We start from the raw sequence: 25,178 nt of genomic DNA, 5'->3' as shown, positions 1-25,178 counted from the left end.
TGCCTGCTGCTCTTCATGAGCTCTAACCATTGTGCTTGCTCATGGGCTTCACTAAGATCTCGGCACGCTCTTTCTTTCTTCCTGCGCCTCTACCTAGCGTGCTGCTGCGCACTTTATTTATGCTCCTTGTTGCAGAGAGGTTGCTCTCGGCAGCCGCGAGTGCGGGGCAGGATGAAGCATCACGTAGCATATGGTGACAGGCGGCACACAACCAGGGGTGCAAAAATGACTTTTTTTTTCTTTTTTTTTTGATTCCCAGCCTTGCTTCGCCTTTCATGCTTGGACTCATCATGTGACGCACTATCAGGACATGAAATGAATTCTCAAGTGTGGCTGAACAACAAGGAGCTTCAAAGTGCAGCAGCGCTTCATCCGCGTGTTCTTGGCCTCGACATCAAACGCTTTATCGCTGTTACTTTGTCGCAGATGAAAAAAGGCAGGATTTTCCTCACTGCAAGGCACCTGAGGAAAGTTCCCTGAAATCAAAGCCCTGCTGCAGCATTGAGATTCAGGGGAGACGCGGCATCTTCCTGTGCCACTCAGACACAACAAGCATTGTGCAAACTTCGCCCAGTCGCTGTGGTTTCCATCCCACCGCTTGGTTATCGCGCTGGAAACGGCGCAGAGCAAAGTGAGTCCTCGCTGGCCTGTAAAACGAAATTCGGCAGATGGTTTTCCAACGCCTCAGCCAAAACAAGGGGAAAAACAATCCAAATACATTTTACAGTCTTTGATTTACTGGCTCTCCACTGTTGCCTCTCTGTAATTCTTTGGGTCTGGTGGTCTGAACTGCTGCATCACATGGTTTCCTGCTGGCCAGGTCACGCGGCTTCTCCTTACTGGAAGACAGGAAGCGCTGGTGTGTGGCGTCTCACATGCCTCACATGTCTCCTTCTGGAGATGCTAGCGAGCTCTTCAATAATGCATTAATGGACAGGACCACAGGAAACCCTCTCTCCTAATGGGGGAGTACCAGAGCACTCCAATTTATCAGGACTGGATCCCGGCAGGCAGTGCTATGATGTAGCCGCTTGGCTCGCCAGACAGAATAAATAAAAAGGAGATCGCTACCGTGCAGAGGTAATCATCGCGGTCTGCCATGTGATCAGAGTCTGCACATTCTCTTTTTATTCTTGGACAAACCCATCTCAAAAAAAAGGTCTGATGTAAAGTTTTGCAGTTTTTAGCTCAGCCTCGTGAGCGCGGTGCCCTGCTGTCGCTCCGGTGTCACATCTCTTGTTGTGGTTAGGATCAGACTATGATGCAAGGCACAGCGGTGAGTGAGAAACATGGTGGTGGTTGCATGTTGCCCATGGAGGGGGGACCTCACCTCGATTTGTTGCTGATGAAGGTTGACTCCTCTCCGGGCCCTGCAGAAGTTCCTCAGTGGATGAGAGCACAACTCAGGATTTTAGAGAGAGTCCATGTGTCGGTGCAGCCTCGTGGGGCGAGTTAGACACAGCTGAATACAGTGGGTGAATAAGTAGTTAATTATTATGTATACATAATGTTATTTAATCGTTTTCTTTGCTAATTTACAGTAATTTCTTTGCTAATTTACAGTAATTAAATTTTCTATCATTTTTTAATCACTAACCAGCTGCAACCCTTCAAAATTTAAAGAGAACAAAGTCAAAGTGCATTTTTAAAGATGCTATTAAGTCTTAGCATTAATGTTAGTGTAAAATACTGGAGAAAATATTAGAATAACAGTTTGTTCAATAAAAACAGGTCCTGTTTAACAATAGTGAAGGTTTTTATTCATTTAAACTTGAATCAAACGACACACCACATAAAGGTGTCTGTTCAGGCTAACACGACCATTAATTATCACCTTTTTCCCATTATCCACCTGTACATTACTGGCATCCGACCACTTCATTTTAAAAATGGCTTTAATGCTTGGACAGATATTGATTCATTCCTTCTTCCACAGCGGATTCACTCCTCAGAACTCAAACAGGCAGAGCCAAGATATAAACTACTGCTCAGGACTTCAGAGGGGAGAGGTTAAACTGATTTTTCTCTACTAATTTAATTCCTACCCATGGAAATTGAGACTCTGTGTGTGTGTGTGTGTGGTGTTGTGTGTGTGGTGTGTGTGTGTGTGTGTCTAAGCTGCAGGCAGGTGTTGTGGGTAGGGGGTGTGAAATTGAAATACTGTTTTTTTCCCCGTGTCAGGTGATGGATTAGGTGTGACCACACATTTGTGCTTTTGTCTTCTTCGTCTTCTAATTGTGGCAGAGGTTTTATTTGAGTTTTATAAGCCAATTGTATAGACCAGGCATGGGCAAACTACGGCCCGGGGGCCACACGCGGCCCGTTAAACGTTTTAATCCGGCCCGCCAAACTTGAAAAATTAAATGAATAAACCTTGTTAATGTTATATTTTCACTGCAATTCTGGTGTTTTCCCACTAGAAAAAAGACAGTCAGGAGGAGAGTGATGGATATCCTGAAGGATAACAGAACTTTCAGTGCTTTAAAATAGAAATGGTTATTAATTTTTTTTAAAAAGGCACATTTTATTCATTTGATTTTAAGTGTTTTAAGACTCATTCCAAAGTCAGATATTTTGTTGTAATGCTTCTCTTCATTTTCATTTGAAATTAAAGCACATGTTTTCTCCATATCCCAAGATGTGTATTTTTTCTCCAATGAGGTGAGGTTACCAAAGCACTCCATCCATCCATCTGCTCCTGGTCCGGCCCCTTTGTCAAATGTTAGAACCCATTGTGGCCCACGAATCAAAATGTTTGCCCACCCCTGGTATAGACAAATCAAGCTATTGCATGTCTGATCTAAAGCTCCGTGACCTTGGCCGTGGCTGGATGGATGGGTGGATGGATGGATGGATGGATGGATGGATGGATGGATGGATGGATGGATGATGGATGGATGATGGATGGATGGATGGATGGATGGACGGACGGACGGACAAAAACAAAGCTGACAGCATCGCTGCGACTCGCATTTAATCAGTTATAAAACCCAAGAGGAGCATTAGCATTGTACTTTATGAGGTAATGTGCTCTCCCTGTGGGTTCTACTTCAGGAACATTAAATCACTTGGGGAATGCCTGATGTGTGTCGATGACTGTCCAATAACACAAGTCAGTTGCACGGATATGCAAGTAGATGTGCACACACACACACACACACACACACACACACACACATACACACACACACACTCTCACAGAAAGTACAGGTTCAAAGCGTCGACCTGGTGAACACAGGCAGCATTTGTTGTCTCTCGGCTCCCTCAGAGTGGTCGCAGGTGTCTCGTGACCTTGCGAACAGCTTTCCTTCTTGCACAACAAGTCAGTCCATGAGAACAGCCTGTTTCTCAGACCTCCACGTTTCCTTCCATTCCTAAATGGTTTAGGCCGCGCTCCAGGGGACCTTGTGGAACCTATACATTTCAAAACCCCTTTTCTTTGAGTAGTTGAGAGTATTCTCGTGTCCTCATGGTGTAACTTTAGCAGGAAGACTAAGTAACCTGCGTCTGGCCCTCCTGGACACATGATTCTTTATACTTGAGTCATCCCAGATGTATTTACTGCACTCAGGTGATCTCTATTTGCACTTAGCATGACTACTCACATCAACTGACTTCAATTCATCAGGATTTCATGTGGGCGAAGTTTTAGAGCGAACGGTTGAGCTGCAGTCAGATAGAAGATGTTTTTTTTTTTTTAGCTCAGACTGCTCAGAGGTTCAGAGAGCCCTGACATACCTAAAATAAGAACCTGCTTGTGTTTTTATTCCAGCGTCTCGTTGTGAGCCTGCATTTTTATTGTAAATCCCGACTTTCCGATGAATTTGTGGTTTCGAGGTCAGCTTTGAGTCACTGGCAATGAAACACGAGTGAACTCCTAAATGCGTTGTGGGGGAAGGAGGCACCGCAATAAAAATTGAATTTGTTGTGAATCCGAATCTTATTTCATTCAAATCTGTCTTGCATATTTTGTGCTAATTACAGCACAGGAACGGAGAAGAAATCCAGCGCTAATGTGTTTCCTTTTGCACATTTGAGAGAGCGAGAGGATTAAAACAAAAGGACAATAAAGGAGGGGGAGATTATGTGTTGGGGGCCATTTTAATGACAGTGTCACCAAACTTTGGAAGCAGCCCTGATGTCTCGCTGCTGTGTTTGAAGATTGGGTTTCCATTTGAAAAAGCCCAGACACACTGATTAATCACCTTTTAATCTCGGGGCCTCGGCGGATCACTCACCTCTCTAACATCTGCAGCACTGAGACAAAGCTGTTTTACCTTTGCTTAGTCTCACTTTCTTTGCTTTTAGTATTTATCAGAGGTGCAACGATAATGTTTCATACGCTGATACACTGCACCGCGCCATCAGTTAAACAAACTGTTCTCCTTATACAGAAGAAATTCCCTGCAAACATCACATGTTTTCCCGGGTCTCTGCCTCTGTGCTTCCATTTTATTTAGCCCAGCTTCACATCTTTTGAACCCCATGCTTTGACTTCTTGCATTGTCCCACATGCTGAGAAGACAAATTGCTGGTTAACAGGTCGCTTGTGTGACTCACCGGGGTAGTTTTCTCACTCTTTACATAGATTTACATCATTTGACATTGAGGGATCGACTTGCAGCGACAGCATGACGGCAAAGTCAATGGCTGCAAATTACACGCCGATGCTAAGGTGCTAAAATATGTGCGCACACGTGTATGTGCGTATGGTTATTAGTCTCTTTAAAGCAGCAGTACATAAGAAGCATGACTGATGATTAACTACCTGCATATTATGGTTTCCCTCTGCAGGTCTCTCACTTCTGAAGTGTGTTTTATGGATTATTGTTATTTGATATGTTTTCTGTAGCATTTTACTGTCAGGCATTACATTGCTGCTTCAGCCTTGCAGCCAAGAGCAATAAAACCAGGATTTAAACGTAAAAGCACTTGGAAGACTGGGAATAGGCTTGTTTTTGTTTCTGGGGCTTTTAGACAGACGTGAAGACAAGAATCATGCAGAATCGTTTGGCTTCTCTAAATCCTTACACGTACATCGCTACATAATCCATCAGACCACGGATGTGAACTCTTTTGCTGCCCATGTTCCACGACGGGCAGCATACTCTACGGGTCACACGGGTTGTATTTCTTGCTTGGTTAAACTCTCTGGTTGCTAAGAGAGGTGCGGAAGTCTCACTTTCACTCCACATTGTAGCACTCCTGGAGCTGAAAGAGCTTTTATCATCACCCGCGTCCCCCCAGTCTCCTCTTCTATCTGCCTCTCTCTTGTCACAGATTTTTCAGTCAGGAGCTAAAAGTCAGAGTTTATCACTCTCGGCGTGGTTCTGCGGCGCTGTCCTTCTTCCCTCAACTCCCCACTATTACGCTTCTGTTTTATCATCTCAGGGAGGGCAAAAATTCATGATATTCCACTTTGGTGGAGACGAGAGTGGTACAGAGCAGCCAGTCATGAGTCATGTGGCTGCACTGTAGACTCAATTAAAGCAATAAAATCAGAAGGCGTGCAGCTAAAGTAAAGAGCAGGAGATACTGCAATGCACACCGTGCTGGGCACGGTCATCTTGAGGAAATGATGAGCTCGAATCGTATCTGCACCGGCACATTTGTATTATTTATGAGTGATCTGAATTAGAAATCATCAACCTCTAGACATCAGTGCTCTCTCTCCCATCATCGCTGCCATCTTATCAGCTTTGTCCCCCCCCCCGCCCCAGAGCTGAGGGGCGCTGATTTGCATGCGGCCGGCAGGTTTTGCATATGGGCCACATTATTGTCACCTTGCTGAATAACATTACAGAAAGTGAGGAAAGGAGGCTCTAGAGAGTCTCAGTTCTCCGGGCTGAGCTGGAATCAGCTGGCACCTATTCAGGGGAAGATTCTCTTCCGTCCTCCTGTCTCGGTGCAAATGTGCACACACTTTGGCTTCAGATTCACTACAGCGCAAGCTAATCACGCGGCTCAAGCTGACTCTCCGCAAATAAAGCCTGGGGGTGGAAGTGCACTATTTCTTGAACTAATTAAGTGATGAACTTGCTGTTCCAGACAGTTTTGAACAGCCTGGAATTCTGTGTGAACACTAGCTGAGCATAAAAAAGGAGAAGAATTCTGAAATTATGCGGGATGTCGGCCTAGTTTGGGTTACATTGAGTCAGCATATCACTGCATGAATGCAGGAATAGACTCTCATTTGATTTCATTACAATATTTCTTCCCCAACCATGGAGGTAGTGTTCATTGACGTTTTGGAAGAATGCAGCAACATCCACGTATTTGTATGACAGGATTTACAGGCAGCAGTATGGGGCAGCGTTGCATTAACCACGCGCATAAAATCACGCAATGTTTTCGAAATAGGTGATGGTGTTAAGCAACATGCCTGATAAACTCCAACCAAATCGATCCTCCCATTTCTGACGCACATTACGAATGAGGTCACGGCCAGGATTCCTGTTCAGTGTGAGTCCCTGTGGACATGGTCGATGTAACATTAAATTTTTATCAATATTATATTAGAGCAAAGCGCTGTAGTGAGGATTCAATATAGATATTAATGCATTAAGATGGGCACAAATATGCATGGTAATAGACAGAGATTTGCATCTCCAGACACGTTTGTGGAAAATCTTCAGGGTAAATGTGAAAAATATCTGGATTTAAACTGTGTGGAGATGCAAAACATGTTTCCATTAGCTGGAGTCAGACCCCCTTACTCTAATCTCATGTGAAAAAGTGGAATTAAAGCCAATATCTGTGCAGAGGTGAAGGCTGCGTTATTCATATATGCTTCTGGGCAGATTGAAACACAATTAATGTGAAAGCTAATCGCAGCGGGCTGACATTTTTGAGTGGCAGAGAGCAGGAGACGTATATGACAGCCCATCCGCTCAGGAAATCCCAGGAGAGAAGCGTGCAGAAATACCCATCACCCATCTATCCAGACAGCAGGAAGAGACAGCTTCCAACAGAGAGAGTGCAGTCGTCTCTTCTCTACAGTTTCAGAGACAGAGAGAGTTTGACTTTAAGACAAGAAGACAGGCAGAGAGGCAGAAGTGATGGCAGCGTTAGAAGGAGGGAGGAGGAGATCGAGCCGGTCTCAGCTGGAGTTATTGATGTTCGATTGACTCTGGAACATCTGTGAGCCCCTTTGTTAATTATACAGCGCTAAATTAACTCGCATGTTCAGCGGCAGAGACGAGAGGGGAGATGCTCGGTGAACTGTGGAGCTCTGCGTCCTGACTTCACTTTATCTCCTCCTGTTCCAACTGCCTGCTGATCAACCTCTCAGCCACTGCATGCGTCTCCATGGTAATTATGCAGCCCCCAGCATGGCTATCTCCTCTAATGCCGGGGAATATTATCTACCTAGTGAGGAAGAAATCCAGCGCTAATGTGTTGCCTTTCAGCTAAGCTCATGCAGAGGGGTTTTACAGTAAACACAAGCGCAGGAGATAAGGGGCAAGAACCTCAAATGACCTCCTCAGCCTTGACTTTCACTCTTATTTAAGCCCCGAAAAACATTTTTGAGTTATTTCGCCATAAAATGTCAGCACTTGACTTTCACTGATTCATTATGCCTTAGCAAGATGCTAAAGATGCTAACAAGCTGCTTAGGGACAAACAGCCAAATGTCAACTATACAAACAGCCCTGAAACTGCATGTTGAGCCAAATGATGAAATCTGAACCCAAACAAAAATGTGCCGGGCATCCTGATTGGTCACATACAGCCAGAGCAAGTGCATAAACTCGTATGAATACCCCAGAGGTCTGTGTTTGCCTTTCCTGTAATCGGAGCTTCCTTTCTCTGAAGAATGATGTAACTGAATGCCAGTCCTAAACAGAGCAGGAGAGCCAGCCACGCAGACACGCTGAACTCTGCATCTGTGCGTCTGTCTTTGGGTCTCTTTGCATCAGCCACGTCACCATTTGCAGGAAGTTGCATCTGTGACTTCAATGCGGTTGATGTGACCTTTAATGATCTCCTGTCAGCCTGCGGGTTTTTTGCAAGGTCACCAATATGTGGTACTGGGGCGAAGCTATTGTAGAGTACACACCGTCTCGGGCTGTGAAATGGTCAGGAGGGCATTTATTTAAATGATATAAATGTCAGTGTGCCCTCTGTTCACACTCCCTCCGTAATCCTCCACACTTCCTGTGCTTTTGTCTGCAGTGAATGTGCCCTCCTATCCAGGACTGAGTCACCATCCAGGATCTCTGCTCTCTGCTCAAGGACATGGCAACCATAAAGAAGTCCCCGAATGCCCTCCCCCCCTGCCTTTCTTTTTCAAAATGACAGAGGCTGAGACACACTCAGGGAGGAGCTTTTATAATGACCCCGTGTATTATGTATCTGATTTCGACAGCATTTTAATATTTTAATCAGTGAGGGAATGTTTCAGAGAAAAGTGAAACATTCTTCACAAATGCCCCCGAATACTTGTATTAAGTAAAAACATATGGCTAACATATTAACTGTGTCGCAACATTAAGTGTGCTGTACAAAAGACATTGAGTTCAATGTAAGTTGTTTGGAAATAGGTCAGGGGGTTGCCACACACATTTTAAGTATTTGCACGTGTTACGCAGGTCCCTGCTTGTTTTCCCCTCCGTACGACCTATTTGCCGATCGCCCACAGTGTTCCCCGCTCTGCGGAGGTTTCCATGCCAACGCAGCCGGTGGCAAGACAAAAGATGAGGAGCAACTTGGTCCACATGAGAACGCAGCGTCGGTGCTTTGCGTTTGATTTGGAAGTCATATTTATGAAGATGAGGCGTGTTTGGAGGGTTTTTAGCGGATGGGTTCTCGCCATGAGCGTCAGGGTGTGCGCAGTGTTATTAACAGATCATTTACATACTCTAATGGATAAAAAAACTTTGGAATTTCAGCTTTTAGTATATGCTAAGAGAGAAACCTGTTTCATTTCTGAATGGCATGTGCGAAATGTAATTTTAGTTTACTGTATTTAATACATGCTGTTAGAAATCTAAAGGTGCTACTCCCTAAAGCTTTATTTCTTTGTTTGGGTTAATTTCATATGTCAAAACAAAGACAAAGTGGCTCTCTGGACACTGAATTTATGTTAGTGTTAAAACTAGAAATCACCGCTTGTTTATCATTAATTCACATGAGTTTAATTATGAATAAAGCTGAGTTAATAAATGTAGCTATAGGTAGCACAGCATTAACATTAAAGCTGTATGAATACGACTATATATATAGTACTTTTAGTTCATGGTTTGGCTCCTTGACCAAAATACTCAGCTTCTTAGTCAACCTTTTTATTTCTAGAGCAGGGCTTGTGCTGCACTTGCTAACAAGTGCTAACAGACATCTACACTTTCAGTCAGTAACACTCAATCTCTTAAATATTGACAGTTTCTTGATGTAAACAAGCAAAATAAGACACAAGGACTGGATCTCGTGGAGGTACATCACCGCTAAATGCAATACCCATAAATGGTGTTTATGTGCTAATTAGTCAGAATGTAATTAATCCTGCCAGAGATTTGATCGATGTACTAATTATTTACACAACTGGTTATTAACAGGCCTCCAATTCATTCCAGTTTGATGGTGTTAAACAGAGTTTCAAGATGCTTGCATCCGTGACAGTGTATTGCAGAGATAATTAATAATCTCTGCTATTTGGGGGGAATGGTGTTATTATTCTTGCTAAATGAAAGCATGTTCCCAAGTTCCTGCATGTGTTGCTTCTTGTTTTATGCAGTGCTAGTAATGTTGAAGCCGTGCAGTCATGCAACAATGAGAAAATAGCAACACGCAGATGACCTTATTGAGCGAATGAGCACAGAAATGTCTGCACCAAATGAAACTCTCCACTTCATTCATTCATCAGTGGGGAAACACGTAAGTGAAGTGAGCAGGAAACAAAAACAAAGTGAGTGGCTGGGGCAAAGATCTAATGAATGAGAAATGTTAGCAGAGGGGAATTAGTGAGAAGATGAGAAAAAAAGAGAATACTAAACAGCTAAGCCAACGGTGGAGGAGATGAGTAAGAGATGAACAACAGTTGGATAGACACGTAGAAGAGCCATTTCGGATTCTCAAAGAGGCGACGTGTGAGACCTCACCTCAGCAAAACCTATCTGTGCATGTCAAGGTGACTCTCCAGGGACAAAGTCAGTGTGTGTGTTGCATGTTTGTGTGAGAGAGAAGCAGACAGAGCCTCCCCTTCCTTGATAAATCCTCATCAGCACCTGGTAAACAAACTAGTGCTGCCTTCACTTCATCAAAAAGCCCCACATACACACAGAAACACACACGCGCGCAGCGACGCTCCCTGCATCCTCATCACGGCACAAGATTGATGATCCTGCCGTTGTCTCCGCAAGATAACTGCCTCCACATCAGCCAATCATCCGCCCCGCTGATCAATCACTGTAATGTAAAACGATAGGCCCGCGCTGCTTTAACTACAGTCACATTCATCTGATGATCGCTCATTATGGCTTCCGGTAACTCCTCCCATGGATGCCATGATGGGCACAGTATATCCATAACAGCCAATTAACGGCGTTGTTAACCCGAAATGCTCCTCAGTTACTGTTCATGCCGGATTTAAATGGATCCTGTCTGTTCTGGAGACAGAAACTGCACAGAATATTTGAAAATATACATTAATTCATGGGCGATGTCAGCATTTTTTTTTTTTTAAATAAAAAATTCTGACTCTCTTCTCCCCGGATTCTATCATTTTGCTGCATATTTAATGCCGAAGTTGTTACAATAATATCGGAATTTTTAAGTTTATGTGTTCGTCTTTGACAGCCTCATGAAAGTTGCAAAAGCGGAATGATCAAAACGAATTGCTTAAGAGTGCAGTTCTGACAGAATCACTCAGACATTGTTTCACCAGGCACAAAAAAAGCATGAATAATAAAAAAAATCTGCAAATTTGGAGCGACACAGTATCACGCTGGTCCTCCCACTGTCTGATACCTTTGATTACATCCTCTCTGTTGTTGCTATTGTGATTTGAAGGTACACACACATCTAAGAGGGAAATAATGACACCACTTCAGCCACATCTGCACCTAAATGCGGATGTTTGCCTCCGGGATGCAGCCTGCCACTTGTATTATTGCAGCCAGCCAATAAGGGTGTGTGTTTTCAGGAGTGTGGCGTCGAAGGAGGAACGTGCTCCTGTGCATTGGATTAATGGAGTCAACAACTCCCTGTGGCGTTTCTCTGATTATGCACAAACTGAGTCGCCCCACTCTACAGGAAGGCAAACAAAAACAGCTCAGAGCAAGACGTCGACACAAAAGACAAACCAGTACACTCCTAAAAACAAGCCCACAAACACTGGTGAATCCAGCATGCCGCTCGAAACCCCTAAAAAACTGTTGTCATGTGCATCCGGAAACAGCGTGTAGAGAAGTGGGACATATACAGATTATAGAATGAAGAGAGTGACTGAGATCTGCATGCACACGCACGCACACGCGCGCATGTGTAAATGTGTGAATCACCCAGCTGCCAGTCTTCCTTGGTGTCTCCTTCCGGATGACTCATCCCTCATCAAACGGTGGCCCTGCAGGGGAAAAAAACACACTCTCGTTCACACATCCTCGCACACTGTCGACACTGTAAACACCATCACGCCACGCGTGCACTGGCACAGGAAACACACACGCCTTCCCTCTTTGTGCACGCCCATCGAGGAATAATTTAATGCAGGTTTGGAAGGGAATCACCCTAAACATGACCGTGTGTGTGTGTGTGTGTGTGTGTGTGTGTGTGTGTGTGTGTGTGTGTGTGTGTGTGTGTGTGTGTGTGTAAAAATCTAATCACATGCACCGTGTGATGAGTCATACACAGGCGTGTTTGCCAGGGAGCGCCTGGCTGCTTGGAAGCAGGAAACTCATCAGCTATGCACCGTTGAGCACACGACTCCGGTGAGATTCACGCGAGTCTCCAACTTTCTTGTTAACTGATGTTTGATTTGCTCTTGGCTGCCGAACGCCTGTCCCGGCCGTGCGCGGCCCTGCTGCGGGAGCAGCCGCACACTCCGCATTCATTGGCTTTAACGGCCGGTTTCACACCTCATTAGTTCATTTAATGCAATGGAAGATTGATACAGATGGTCTTGAAGAGAAGCAGCCTGAGGAAGGCAGATCTCTGGATACATGTGCCCGTCCAGGCCCGTTGTGGTCACGGCCGTGAAAACATTATTCCCATTTTGTTTCACGACCGCTCTGTGCTGTTAACGTGCGCAAAGAGGGTCGGCGTGAAGATTTATGAAATAATTAGTATCATGGCTAAGATATCCCTTCATAAAATTGTTGAAGTTGCACTAAATTAACAGAACAGAACATTTTTTCCCCGTGATAAACTGGGAACTAGGACAGATTTTGCAATGGGTCTGAGGAGGGGGAAGGGGCAGCTGTTCCCCCTCCACAAACACAGCATAAATGGCAGATAGAAGTAGACCACATAAAAGGCAGCTTGTGAAGCACAGCTTGCCTGTTTGTCCTTCAGCATTTAACCATGAAGGAAGTCCGGGGAGACCACCCTGGATCTTCAAGCAGAAGTATTCCCTTCATATTTCAGCATTTAATGAGACTGTGGTCCTAATTAACAGCATCGTTAGAGATTGCCTTGTTTACATGAACTGCTAAAATGCTCCTGTGGACCATCCAGAAAACACCTGAAGACTGACAGCGGCTGCACGTGCACTGATAGAGATCCGATTCTGCTTGACGCACGTGATATAACAGTGGGGGTGGAATCAATGAGGGGATTGCGATGACGAAAGACTCATCTTTCTGAAGCTGAAGTGTCTCCAACACGTTTCTACCCCGCTTCCTGGATCCATAGGAGGATGGTGTGTGTGTGTGTGTGTTTTGCAGGTGGCAGAAGAAAGGCTTTGATGAAGCGGCTCCAGGAGCTGAGACCATGCCACAGTGGGTCACTTCTTACTTTGTTCTAGCTCGCACCACAGGATGCGCGTGAGTACAAATCTACATCTCCAGCACGGGCCTCGGAATGAGGCACACCCTCCTGATCCTCGGCAGCTGTCGGAATCACCTGAAACATCTTTGGCACACAAGTGCCCTCACCCCGCTACAGAAGCTGGCACTTTCCACCACATTAGTCATCTCCCACCCTCCCCTCCCTGCACAGAGGATGCCGCTCCGGCTTTTTTGCAAGTCTCCGGATTTTGACATCTGGTGGCCTAGATAAGCTGGAAACACCACATCAGCCGATCTTCTGGGCTAAAGCGCGATTACAGCACATAATCTACCTGATATAATGAGTGGAAACGGCCCAGATCAAAGGGCCCGGCCGGCGCAAAGATAACCACTCGGAAAGGAGGGCTGCACAACGCGGCACGGGTCTGTCAAATCCCGGCAGATACGCCGCTCTCGTACGCTCAAAGTCCTGCTGATTTAAAAATACTTGTACGCCTGAATTGCATGTCCTGCGCACGCACGTGAGCCCTTCTGACTATTTTCCTTTTTCCAGACTGAAAAGGAAAAAAAAGATGCGCATGAGTCATAGCTTTGTGGTGTAGACTATCAGTGATCTGAGTGTCCCTGATGATGAGCAAACAAAGCGAGACAGGCTGACAGACGAGAACCCCCCACGATAAACCATCTGCATTGACAATGCCGCTGTGTTTCCATGACAACTCGCCACAGCATGGATCAGAGGGGAACATAATGTTTTTTTTTTCCCTTTTTCTCTCTAATGAGGCAAACTGGATCATTTTGTCCCTCTACCTGTGTACCCAGCAGCCTTTCCCTCCCACCCGTGCACCTTTTATCACTCACACGATGCTGAGGAGGCCGGGGGGTGGTGGTGGGGGGTGGGGGGGGGGGGGGTGGAGGCAGAAGGGTGTGACTGCAGCTCGGTGTCGTCCTGAGATGGTAAATTGCTTCTCTATACTGTGATGCAAAACTTACAAGACAGATCTAGCAAAGACTACCTTCTCTAACTTGGTGATTTGCACAACAGTTGCAATGTCGAGGTGACCGAACAAGAACAAGATACACTGTCCTGATCTGTTAACTGGTCTGCTGCTGTACCCTCGCTTTTCCGTGCTGTATAGAACAGGTTGCAATGTGCTTGAGGAACACAGTTAACCAGAGATGATTCATTTGAAACGCTTTTCATATTAACTCCTCAAAACCTGACCTTTTGTAATGGTTTGGGGGCTTTTGGCTTAAAAAAAGGGAGAAAAAGAGCACCTTCAATCTTCATCTGCTCTGTATTTGAAAACCAGCTGAGTGGATGAAGAGTAGCATATTGGCTCTGGAGCTTTTTTTTGGTCAACATATGTAGCATCCAAGCCCACTGGAGCATTCTCTGGGCCCAGGCCCATCAGTAACAAAGTGGAACAGTGAGGTCTGATCATGCTGTGTTGTCTGTTCCCAGAAAGGCCCCCACGCACGTCCAAAAGCCAACAACTGCATCAAGTTGCATTTTACATCTTTGAATATCGTTGCATCAAGCGTAATATCACGTCATTGCCATGACCTTGACTCTACACAGGTTCCAGGGTGCGAAGTAGCGTGCAACCTTAAAGCGTGAAGCACAGAGACAGAGGGAGAAATCAAAGAAAACCCAGTGAGTCACAATACCCCCCCACACACACACACATACACACACTACCATAAAAAAAGGTTCTGCTGCCTTTCTGGTGCCATATCATTCAAGTAGAACAATATCAGCCCCCTCCACTTGGGCAATTTAGGTCCTGCTGTCAACATAATGTGGACAAACAGTTACAGTGACCTCAATGGCAGGAAATCCAAGGAGAGTTCATCTCGGAAAAAGTGACAAACCGGTGTCAGTGGAGAGTCAGGATATGAGGAGAGCGCACCCATGCTGAGATGCATTTATCCCTGGATGGAATGAAATTAGTCAACTGGAGCCTCCCATGACTGCAAGACACCTAAGCGAGAGCTCTTATTTCTATTTTGTCCCCTCGCCCGCTGTGCCTGTCGCTCGCTCTCTCACACACACGCTTGTCTTGCTCCACAGTAAATGTGTCAGTCACGGTGTCACACAGCTTGGCCGACGTGCTCCCTCCCTTCTCCGTCTGCCTTCTTCCTCTCCGCTCTCCATTTTTAGACAAAAGGATGTTGAAGGACGGCGGCGCTGGTGCAAGAAAAGCAAAGCAGTGATTCTGTGGATTGTTGCGCTACTGTGGTCCAACAGTCGAGGCAGGGAGGGAGAGCCGTGGAGAAAAGGGGCAGGAAATAGCTTATGGATTTTTGAACTAATTTTCTGAATAATGGAGAAAATTATTGAAGAACAATCTTGCAAAAAACATTCAGCTGACCTACTGGCAAGTTAAATTACATAGGTTGAGTCATGTGAAGCGTGGCCGCGCTTGATTTTACATAAGTATTTTTGTGTCTGTGGTCTCCTCCTTTTCTGGGAGGACACCCAAAGAAAACGGCCGGGTTCATTTTGGAGAACAGGGACCTTTGGGAGGCAACCCTGCAGTTAACTCGCTGCTGCGTATTTGACAACCGGTTGCATATGTGAAAAACAATCCGACCCCAGCCTTTGTGTCAACAAGCTGGACCCGGGCAGTGTTTCTCCAGGACTCTCGGTGGTTTGTTTTACTGCGTGAGTCTTTCACCTTCATCGGCTCGGAGCCAAAAAAGTCCTTCAGGAATCCATGTAAGGCTCTCGGTCCACGCATGGGTTCAAGTTCAGAGTGTTTGGCATGAAGGGGGTGGGGGGTGGGGGGTCATAAATGTGCAGAGTAGCAGTTAAAACTAATGAAAAAATCCTGTGTGTTGGGGAGGACTTTTACAATTACAAAGGGTCCCCACTTTATTTTCACTTAATGCCGCAATAAGAATTTATTTTCCAATGGTTCAAGGATTCTTAAATACACATGAACTCTGCAGCAATGCATCAGCAGAGGAACACATCAATGTAGAAAAATAATAAAGGGCCCTGAATGCTAAAAGTCTAATTTATAACAGATTCATTTCCAATAGGAAACATAACTGAACCCTTATGTGACCAGAAACGATGAGCACGCTCAGGAGAGGCAGGAACGGAGCTTTAATTGGGCAAAATGTTTCCTTTGATTAACCCCCGGTGACTGAGGTGGTAAGTCTTTGATTACACAAGCATTGGACCTCCGCCATGTTACACAACAGGGAGTCAAGGTCAACCCAGGGGAAGAAGGTTAACCTGGCTGCACTGTATGGAATCATGAAGGAAATTAAAGAGCGTTCTTAATGAGTTCTAACCGATTTGTCATCCTTTGTGCTCTGTGTGTGTGTGTGTGTGTGTGTGTGTGTGTGTGTGTGTGTGTGTGCGTGTGTGTGTGTGCACAAGTAAAACAGAAAAAAAAGTTAAAATGGAAAGAGGGAGTGAGCAAAGGCTTTTCCAGGGGGATCAAACCTAAACCACAGGATATTTCTGACCTTGAGGGCAAATGGGTAAAAGAGGGAGGGGGGTAAGAAAGAGAGGAGGGGAAAATGAGAATATCTGAAGGGAATGGACAAAGAGATGGAGAGAGAGAAGTCTTTAGAGGGCAGCTGGAAAGCCTCCAGAATCCTCTGCTCAAACCAACCATAAAATTCCGACCGAAGCCACGAAGCCAGGACGGGGAATGACGAGGTTGCTTTCTACCCACAGCATGTGTGTGTTTGTGTGTGTGTGTGGGGGGGAGGCAGTGTGTACACACACGCACTTTTGCTTTTGTGCATGCTCTCTGTGATTAAAGAGTCCAAGCAGAGAGGGCCAAGAGGCAGACAAGTGATGCAATCCACAGAAGAGAAGGAGAGGACGAGGGATCGGCAGGAAGGAAGGGAGGAGAGGAAGGAGGAATTGTTGCTTCTGGGGATCTGGCTCTCCAGGAATGTGCTGATGGCCATGTCCTGCACAGTTGGAGGGGAGACCGATGTATTCTGGGAAACTCGGAGGTTACGCCACCTGTTTTGGAGTGCTACAGATTGAAAACTCCTGAAAATGTTTAATAAATGATACATAATGATCTCACGGCTAATAGAAATCACAATTACAGATGAGGAAATTTCTTCAACATTAATCTTGGGGCCTGCACGTTGCTGAAATGTTTCTTGGAAAAAGTCACAGTTGATTCGTGACCATTTGACCTTCCAGTTTTTAAACTGTCTACGGGAAAAATAAAGGCAGAAATCCTCAGCTGGGACATTCACTCCTTATTTCACTCATGACGTACGTTGAAGTGTGAAAAAACAACAAAAAACACGTGATCACACGAACAAGGTCAAAAATGTTGTTTTCTCCAGACAGACGAATTTTCTAATCCAAAACAATCCCTTTTCTGTGTGCTTCTCTTACCACGGACTAGCGGCCTGAATCCACCCTCACACGGGGGATCTATTTCCGTGCAAGCTGCACAACGTCCACAAGCTCCCACACACACAGTGGGAAAAGTGATTGGTAAGCCTGGGTAAATAGTCTATTTATGATCGTGGCAAGAGTGGGCAGTTGTCCTTGAGCTGGTTCGTCTGCTGCCTGGAGCGCTGCGTGCTGTATACAGTTACAATAGACCGAACACGCACAAGGACAAGTGAAGGTGGAGAAGGGCTGAGGGAGGGTGAATGTGAGCGAGCGCTGGGAATAGAGATAGTGAGTCAGAGGCCAGCTGGAAAGTAATTTCATCTCCGAATTGCATATATCCTTTTCATCAATGAAAGGAACACAAGAAGAAGAAGAAGGGTGGTGTTTGGTGGGGGCGCGTGGTGCATTCACAGGTTCGTTTTGCATTTCCTGTCAGAGAGGGTGGCCAGAAGGAGAGGGCATGTGTTGCTCTTTCTTTGATGGCTTCAGTGTCAAAGCGTCTTTGAGAAAAGAGCTTCTGCGGAAGTCTAATCACACACTGGGGCTAGCATCAGTACAGCTGGCTAAAGTTTATTGACTGTAGTTGAAAAAGAAGTCACGCGGCAGAACAATTGTTGATGCGCAGACACTCCCGAGAGAGTGGAGAAGATGGACTTACACCCAACAGAGGAGGCAATGAAACCCAACAATACACAGCTGAGACGCAGGATGCATCACAGATTCTGGTCGGACTTTGCTGATGTCACTTCCTGAACACTAAATCTGAAAGAGTTCGGCCAACAGCATCATGAAGCCCACATAAAAAGAAATGGTTGATGAATAAATTAATTGCGCGCTGTTACTGTCGTGGTTCAGCTTATGTTCCATTGTATTGTGGCCGCTCCTCCTATTTTTTGACATTTAACCATGAGAGATTTACCATGAAGCGCCTCAAAGTCTGTGAGGCTGGACGTGAAGCTTGGGCCCCTTATACCCCTGAAAGCACTCACAACCATAAATACACAAATAATAGGCTGCATGGGTGGCAGCTGATGATGTCTGGATTGAAAGAATGGAACTTTGTGGGTCTGATGATCTGGTTAACAAAAAAAAACAACTATTGGAAATTATTTTATGAATATGCTATCGCTGTTTGTGACATCTGTTCCAGATTTTCAGGCCATCCATCCAGCGGTTGTGGAAATATTCCCGTCTGGACCGAGCAGACAGGCGATGGCATCCCCAGAGTCACGATGCTGCAACGTTTTAATGTGTCTCGCCTGGTCGTGATCACATTTGGTCACGCGTGATGCCGTGTCCCTCTGCAGATCTTGTAATTTCACATCGCTGTTGGGCCAAGACAGAGCCTCATTTCCTCATTATGGGATGAAGAGTCTTGTGCAATTTTTGCAATGTGACTTTGAGGTTTTTAAAGGGGTTCCTGTAATAATCTGGACGGGGTTATTGTGGCGTGGCGTCCAGCCAACGAAAAGGGAAGTTGGGCTGAAGTGTTTGGAGAAACTGGTCTGGACTGTTCTGTGTATATGTGTGTGTCCTGGCAATGCAACATTGGCCTTGACACAATTGTACAAACGTACAATATGTGACTCCTGTCCAATTTGCTCCTTACATAAATATGGGTGGTGTGTTCACTAAAACAAATCAAACCAACTTTCAGAATCTTCATACTCCAGAGAGTGTATCTGAGCGTTCAGGAGTGTACGTGCATGGAAAAATAAATCTCTAAAACATGTTTTCTGTTGACTGAGTCCAGTGCAATCCATTTTTACTGGCATCCTTCTTTGGCTGCATAGGCAAAACACACAGAACACTGTGGTTGTTCTTGGACTACCTCACTTCCATGTAATATTCTGATGTTTACCGTCGCTTTTTCAATCCTGCCTCCGACCCAGCCTTGTTAAAGAGCCACAGATAGGTCCTGTAAGGACGCTGTCTGACGGACTTACCCGCACTGCATCCAAATTAGAATGTTTGCAAGAGTCCAGCACACAAACCAAGCCCGGATGCAACCATCACCACGGAATTCTTAAGTGCTTTGCGCGACGTGTAGGCTCATGATTCTGAGGTTTGCATCTAGTACAAGTGCAGTCTGTGGATAGACTTTTTTTTAACCCAAGAAGTATACCCATAAATGAGCAAATATGAGCCTTCTGTTACCCAAATCTTAGCTTTTCCTTTCTATTTTTCCTTTATCTGAAGTCTTCATGTGCCCTAAAATACAGTTGGACTCACCTCATAACACCTGTATACATATCTACAATAACACAACATCTGTTTTCCTCTCTCTCATGTGTGAAAGTGTGAAAAATACTGTATACAAAATGCTGAAAAGTCATTACCTGTGGGAGGTTAGTCGAGAGCCGGCGATCATCTGCCTCGGATTTCAGTGAAATTAGAAAATTTTGACAACATATCATCACTATTGCCTGTGGAATAGTGCAGATATATGTGGGGAAATGCAATGCTTAGCAGAAGTCTGCGCTATCTCTGTGCTTCATTTCTAGTTTTGCGAGAGTATCACAATCCTCAGATTGAATTGACAGTTAAAAATATTCCAATATCTAATTTCTTCAATGTCACATTATGGGTATGTCTATGCAAATACTTTTTGGTATTTAATGACATAAGAATATTAAGACAAATTCAAACACCAGAGTAAATGTGTCTTAATGCACATCAGAAAACACTAGTTGTGTAAAAAACAAAACAAAAAAAACAACGTCATCTATAACTTTCTGTCAAGTGGCTGCATGTGTATTGAGGCTAAGTGTTATGAACGCCAGATGAGCAGTGTTCCAGGTCAGTGCTGAATTTTGCACAGCTTTGGTCCAGAGGGCGGCATGACTCACTGGAACAGAGCAGATTGCTGGCTTGGAGAATTTATTAAGACAAATTTAAGGCCTATGGATTTCCTCAAGAATGAGGAAAAACCTTGGCAGCTGCAGAAGAGCACCCTGGTGAATCCTCAAGTAGCGTTCCATAGATTTTTGCAATAACCGTATGCTTTTTTCCCCTCCTAGATTTAGCCAGATTTAATATTAATCTAAAACAGTTACTGCCTCAGCATTTTAGGTCAATTTGTATTATTCTTGGAATTATGCAGAAACATAATATGCATAAACATTAATATGCAATTGGCTTAGCTATGGTTTGTGATGGCAGTCCGCACTAAATCTCTCCCTAGATTGAGAATGCTATACGGCTATACGGGGGTGATAAATACTAATTAAGAAAACGTAAATTCAATTGTCAGAAGGCATTTTGATACCTTAGACATTAGCTACATTGGATCGTGGATGAAGTCTATCGTGATCGTTTTGATTCTTATCGTACAACATTGCCCCCGTGTGGTCTTATGGCGGCAGTGCAAGTGCATAGTCGGTTCATTCTTTTTTTAGTGTTAAATTACGGTAAACTCTCTCATTTACATTTCATCGACCAACAAGGGTGAATTCCTTTAACTTGCTTGGATCGACGGCGTCGTATGTCGCTCGTCCTTTTGGGAGGAAATCTGGTGTTTTTAGTCGTACCGGATGTCGGTGGCCGAGCTCATTTTGAAAACGAGTAAGTTCGACAGGAAATACCGTCCGCTGTATGGAGAAATTATTACGGGTTCTCATTTTACCAACCTTACGGTAAGAATATTTGCCTCGCGCTATCGTGTCGCGTGCCCCTATGCCTTCGCGCGCGACGCGCTGTAAAGCGAGTCTTTAGATTAAACGTCTATACCGTAAATTTAATTTTCTTGATCTGCTTTTAACAACGTGCTAACTAGCGTAGCTTGGATGTAGGCTACCTGGGACGCTATCGTTAACAAAGAATGTTATCCAAACATGAACACATATACAGTAGCAGACATAAATCAGCCTGTTGTTATGACATTATGCTTGTGGTTATATAAGCGTGCTCTCTGCCAAACGACCTTGCTATTTTAACTAAACGGCCAAACATTTAGCTAAGTGTTAGCTGCCGTTTTGTTTTAGAATGCATTCCTGACTTCCCTAAAGTTGATGGGCCCTAACTGACACGAATTTGACGGTTGAATAATAAGATATTTTTTGTTTGCAGCTGCAGGAGTAATGGGAGGCGGCGTGATCGAGCTCACCGCTAAGAACTACCATAGAAACATCCTTGCTTCCCTACAGCTGCTGAGGCTACAGGGACTGCTGAGTGATGTTTCAGTGCACGTAGACTACCAGGGAGATGTGCAAGTGTTCCAGGCCCACAGAGTGATGCTTGCAGCATCCAGCGGCTACTTCAGGGAGCACCTTCTTGCTCCAGATTCTGCACCCCAAGGAAAGGTGTTACTATCAAACATGCACTTCAACTACTTCTCCAAGTTTTTAGAGTTTGTTTACACCGGTAAAGTTGAAGTCTCCAAAGACAAGATTGCAGATGTTCTGGCAGCAGCACTAAGTTTGGACTGTAAAGATCTGGCTGAGGTTTGTGGGGAGGCAATGACTGTTGGAATCCTAGAGAATCATACAAAGAAGTTATCTGCAAAAAGGGATGAGGATACAGGTCACTTAGGTGGCACCAAAAGGAAAAAGCACAAGCCTCAAAGGTTGCACTCTCCACAAAGCTCTGAGAATGAAGATCAGGCCAAAAAAGCCAAAGTTGCACCTAAAAAAAGACAAGTCAACACGTTGAAGCTCTGCTTTGGTGGTCGCAAAGTCCTTCAGAGACGTGTGTCGCTCAAAAGGGCCGAGGGCGACGATGAAAACAAATTTAGTGTTGAAGACAACGATGAAGGGACCCAGGTAGAGTCACCGTCAAAGAATTCAGAAGACAAGGGAGAAGAGACGAACTTGGGAGAAGAGACGAACTTGGGAGAAGAGACGAACTTGGAAGAGCCAGCTTTTCAACCCGACGACTGGACCTGTCAGGAGGACGCGCAGAGCAATGATACTGAAAACGACTTATCCCCAGAAGCAGAAGAAGAGGGGACAGAAGGAGGAGGAGAGGGTGAGGAGGCATTTAAAAGAACTTCCAAAGCCCAGTTCCAGTGTAACAAGTGTCAGCGGACTTTTCACTATGAAAGAAGCTACTTAAAACACATCAGGTAGGACACAGTGGTGACACGAGCACGCAATCAATGAATGAACCGTTATTAAAAGTGTGCAGCTATCTTATCATTGTGCTTTGTGGCGTTTCTCTCACCCTCGCAGCACCTACCATGGCGTTAAAGCAGATGTCGTTTATCGCTGTGAGACCTGCCAGCAAACCTTTGCTAACCAAAGTAACCTGAAGATCCACGAAAAGCATGTCCACAGTTCCGAGAGGCTTTTCCCCTGCAGCCACTGCGAGAAGACCTTCAAACGGAAGAAGGATGTGGTCCGTCACCAGAGACAGGTGCGCTCTGTTCGGAACTTACATGCGGTTGTTGTTACGCCGTACTGAACAGAAAGACTCAACCGATCTTCTGCGTCTCTGTTCCGCATCAGGTCCACGAACGCAGCAACCTGCAGTACATCTGCTCCGACTGCGGAAAGTCGCTCAGCTCCAAAACGGCCCTGATGCTGCATCAGAGGACGCACACGGGCATGAGGCCTTACGAGTGCCCCGACTGTCAGGCCAGGTTTACCCAGAATTCTGCACTCAAGATGCACCGCAGGTAGAGAAGTAATCCATGAGGGGGGCAGTGGTGTGAGACAGGCAGAACTCATGCGTGTTTGTGTCATGTGTAAAGGATTCACACTGGGGAGAAGCCTTTTGCGTGCGACCAGTGCGAGGCCCGGTTCACGCAGAAGCACATGCTGGCCTATCACAAGCGATCCCACACAGGTAGAAGAGATTTCCCCACTGCTCTGATGCTGTGGAGATTAAATGCTCCACTTTAATCCTGTCAGGAGAGAAACCGTTCATGTGTGAGGCCTGCGGAAAGAGCTTTGCATCCAAAGAATACCTGCGACACCACTCCAACATCCACACCGGCTCCAAACCTTACAAGTGCGAGGAGTGCAGCCGCTGCTTCGCTCAGAGGAACTCCCTCCATCAACACCTGAAAATACACACAGGTGAATCATTGCACGCTATATTTGTAGACGGTCGGCTTGTGCGGATCACAGAACCTGCTTCCCTCTCTGCATGTTGTCAGGCGAGCGTCCGTACAGCTGTAAAGACTGCGAGAAGCAGTTCACGCAGCTCAATGCCCTCCAGAGGCACCAGCGCATCCACACAGGAGAGAAGCCCTACATGTGTGGCCTCTGCTGCCGCACGTTCACCGACAAGTCCACCCTCCGCAGGCACACCATGGTGAGTCGCGCCGGTAGCTGTTAGCTTTACTTGTGGTAACATCAAAAAGGGCACAGGATTGAGGGCATTAGGCTTTCATAATAGGCCTCCCAGGCTGTGTTTAGGACTTGTTTGGTTGTGTTTAACACACCCCGACTCAGCAAACTGCTGGGGAAATAACCTAACTCTTCTGACGTTTAGGTGCATGACTCAGACGCTCCGTGGAAAACCTACCTGGTCGTGCTAGAAGGCAATGTGGAGAACAAGAAAGCCAAACTTCCCACCAAAGTAAAGGTGGAAAAAGCTGCAGGGGGAAGGGAGAAAAGCACCGCTGCCAGGAAAAGTCACGGCGCTGCCGCCGCCACCGTCCCTGAAGATGCCACAGAAGCTGCCGTCACTGGCGATGGTATGGAAGCTGTAGACGGCTCTGATAAAATCCACACCGACGCTATTTTGGTTCCAGCCGGGCCAGTCCCCCTCCCTCCTGAATGGACCACTCATGGGGCCATTACACTGGTCAGCCACGGCACGTCCGGCGAGATCACCGTCATCCATACTGACATGAGCACCGGGACCCAGATGCAGCCTATTGTGACCACGGAGGACACTGAGACGCGCGTCATCGCTCTCTCCACGTCAGCCATCCCTGTCCCGTTCTCCATTCCCATGTCCCTCGCTCAACCCATCCCAATGTCTTCGGAGACCTCCACCATCTCTCTGTCAGTTCCCACCCTCTCAATTCCCGTCTCCGTCTCCGACGCCACGTCGGGGTCCGCGTCATCCGTTCTAGGAGCTGCCACTTCACACACCATTCTGGCCCCAGTTTCAGAGAGCGACGTTGCGTCAGAGGTGGATATTTTACACTCTAGCATTCAGCTCGTGACCGTTGGGGAGGAAGAAGGAGAGTCTGCTGCCGTGGAGACGGACGACGGCTCAACCGCTGGACCCAAAAATGACCAAGAAGATGCGGTGTAGAAAATCTCCGCAGATCTCGCCACTTTTATTGAAACACCTTTTTCATGTAGACATGACTTGACGATCATTGCTGTGGTATTAAAGCAACACTTTTAGTAGCCTGTTAGACAAAAGAAACAAAAACAACGAAGGAGTTGTAATTTGTCTGAATCAATCATTTTCTGCCAGCACACATTTAATATTTTAAAAGCATCAGTAGACCATCAACAGTCATTTTTGAGGAACTAATCTAGTTTCTGCTTGAATTACTGGATTACAGTTGAAGGGTACAATTTCCACTCTGCTGCTATTCACAACAGTTTATCCAAAGGTTTCTTCAACAGTGTAAATATAAAAATTCCTGAAATTCAGCCCAAGTAATCAATCCTGGTCTGGGGTCAGTTGGGATTAGTTTTAATCCAGTAAAATGTCTGGTTTATTTACATTCCCAGTGAGTCAGGAGTTTAGTATTTGCTACCTTTTGTGGTTTTGTTTAACATTTTGGGTGGTCCGCCGAACCTCCTCACATACAGGAAACCATCTGAAATCCGCCCAATTCATTTTGACGGAGCTGTATCTCTTCATTTCTAAATGCTTTACTGTTCCACCTCATTATGCCAAAACATCATATCCTGGGACGTTTTGAATCCAAACAGATTTTA

The 25,178-nt window shown here is 45.5% G+C and overlaps 1 protein-coding gene and 1 long non-coding RNA gene across 3 annotated transcripts; one reads left to right on the top strand and one right to left on the bottom strand.

Moving 5' to 3' along the window:
* Window positions 1–693: 693 nt before the first annotated feature.
* Window positions 694–11,626, bottom strand: LOC130516477 (uncharacterized). The gene is made up of 3 exons (XR_008947495.1): window positions 11,499–11,626; window positions 1,331–1,382; window positions 694–1,256 (listed from the first exon to the last, which is right to left on the bottom strand). It is a non-coding gene; the product is annotated as an uncharacterized LOC130516477 (long non-coding RNA).
* A 9,108-nt stretch (window positions 11,627–20,734) lies between these two features.
* Window positions 20,735–24,667, top strand: gzf1 (GDNF-inducible zinc finger protein 1). Of its 2 annotated transcripts, none has more exons than XM_057016355.1 (8): window positions 20,735–20,892; window positions 21,397–22,390; window positions 22,497–22,680; window positions 22,773–22,942; window positions 23,018–23,112; window positions 23,178–23,345; window positions 23,426–23,583; window positions 23,764–24,667. In XM_057016355.1, the coding sequence occupies exons 1-8, from the start codon at window positions 20,862–20,864 to the stop codon at window positions 24,535–24,537; spliced, it is 2,574 nt and encodes an 857-aa protein (XP_056872335.1). In that variant the 5' UTR covers window positions 20,735–20,861; the 3' UTR covers window positions 24,538–24,667. The 2 variants fall into 2 exon arrangements, with proteins under 2 accessions (XP_056872335.1, XP_056872336.1); XM_057016356.1 differs by having other exon boundaries at window positions 20,757–20,963.
* The last annotated feature ends 511 nt before the right edge of the window (window positions 24,668–25,178 follow it).

Source organism: Takifugu flavidus, chromosome 19 (genome assembly GCF_003711565.1).
Source record: "Takifugu flavidus isolate HTHZ2018 chromosome 19, ASM371156v2, whole genome shotgun sequence".
Lineage (NCBI taxonomy): Eukaryota > Metazoa > Chordata > Actinopteri > Tetraodontiformes > Tetraodontidae > Takifugu > Takifugu flavidus.
This window is presented reverse-complemented; position numbering and strand designations above follow the sequence as displayed.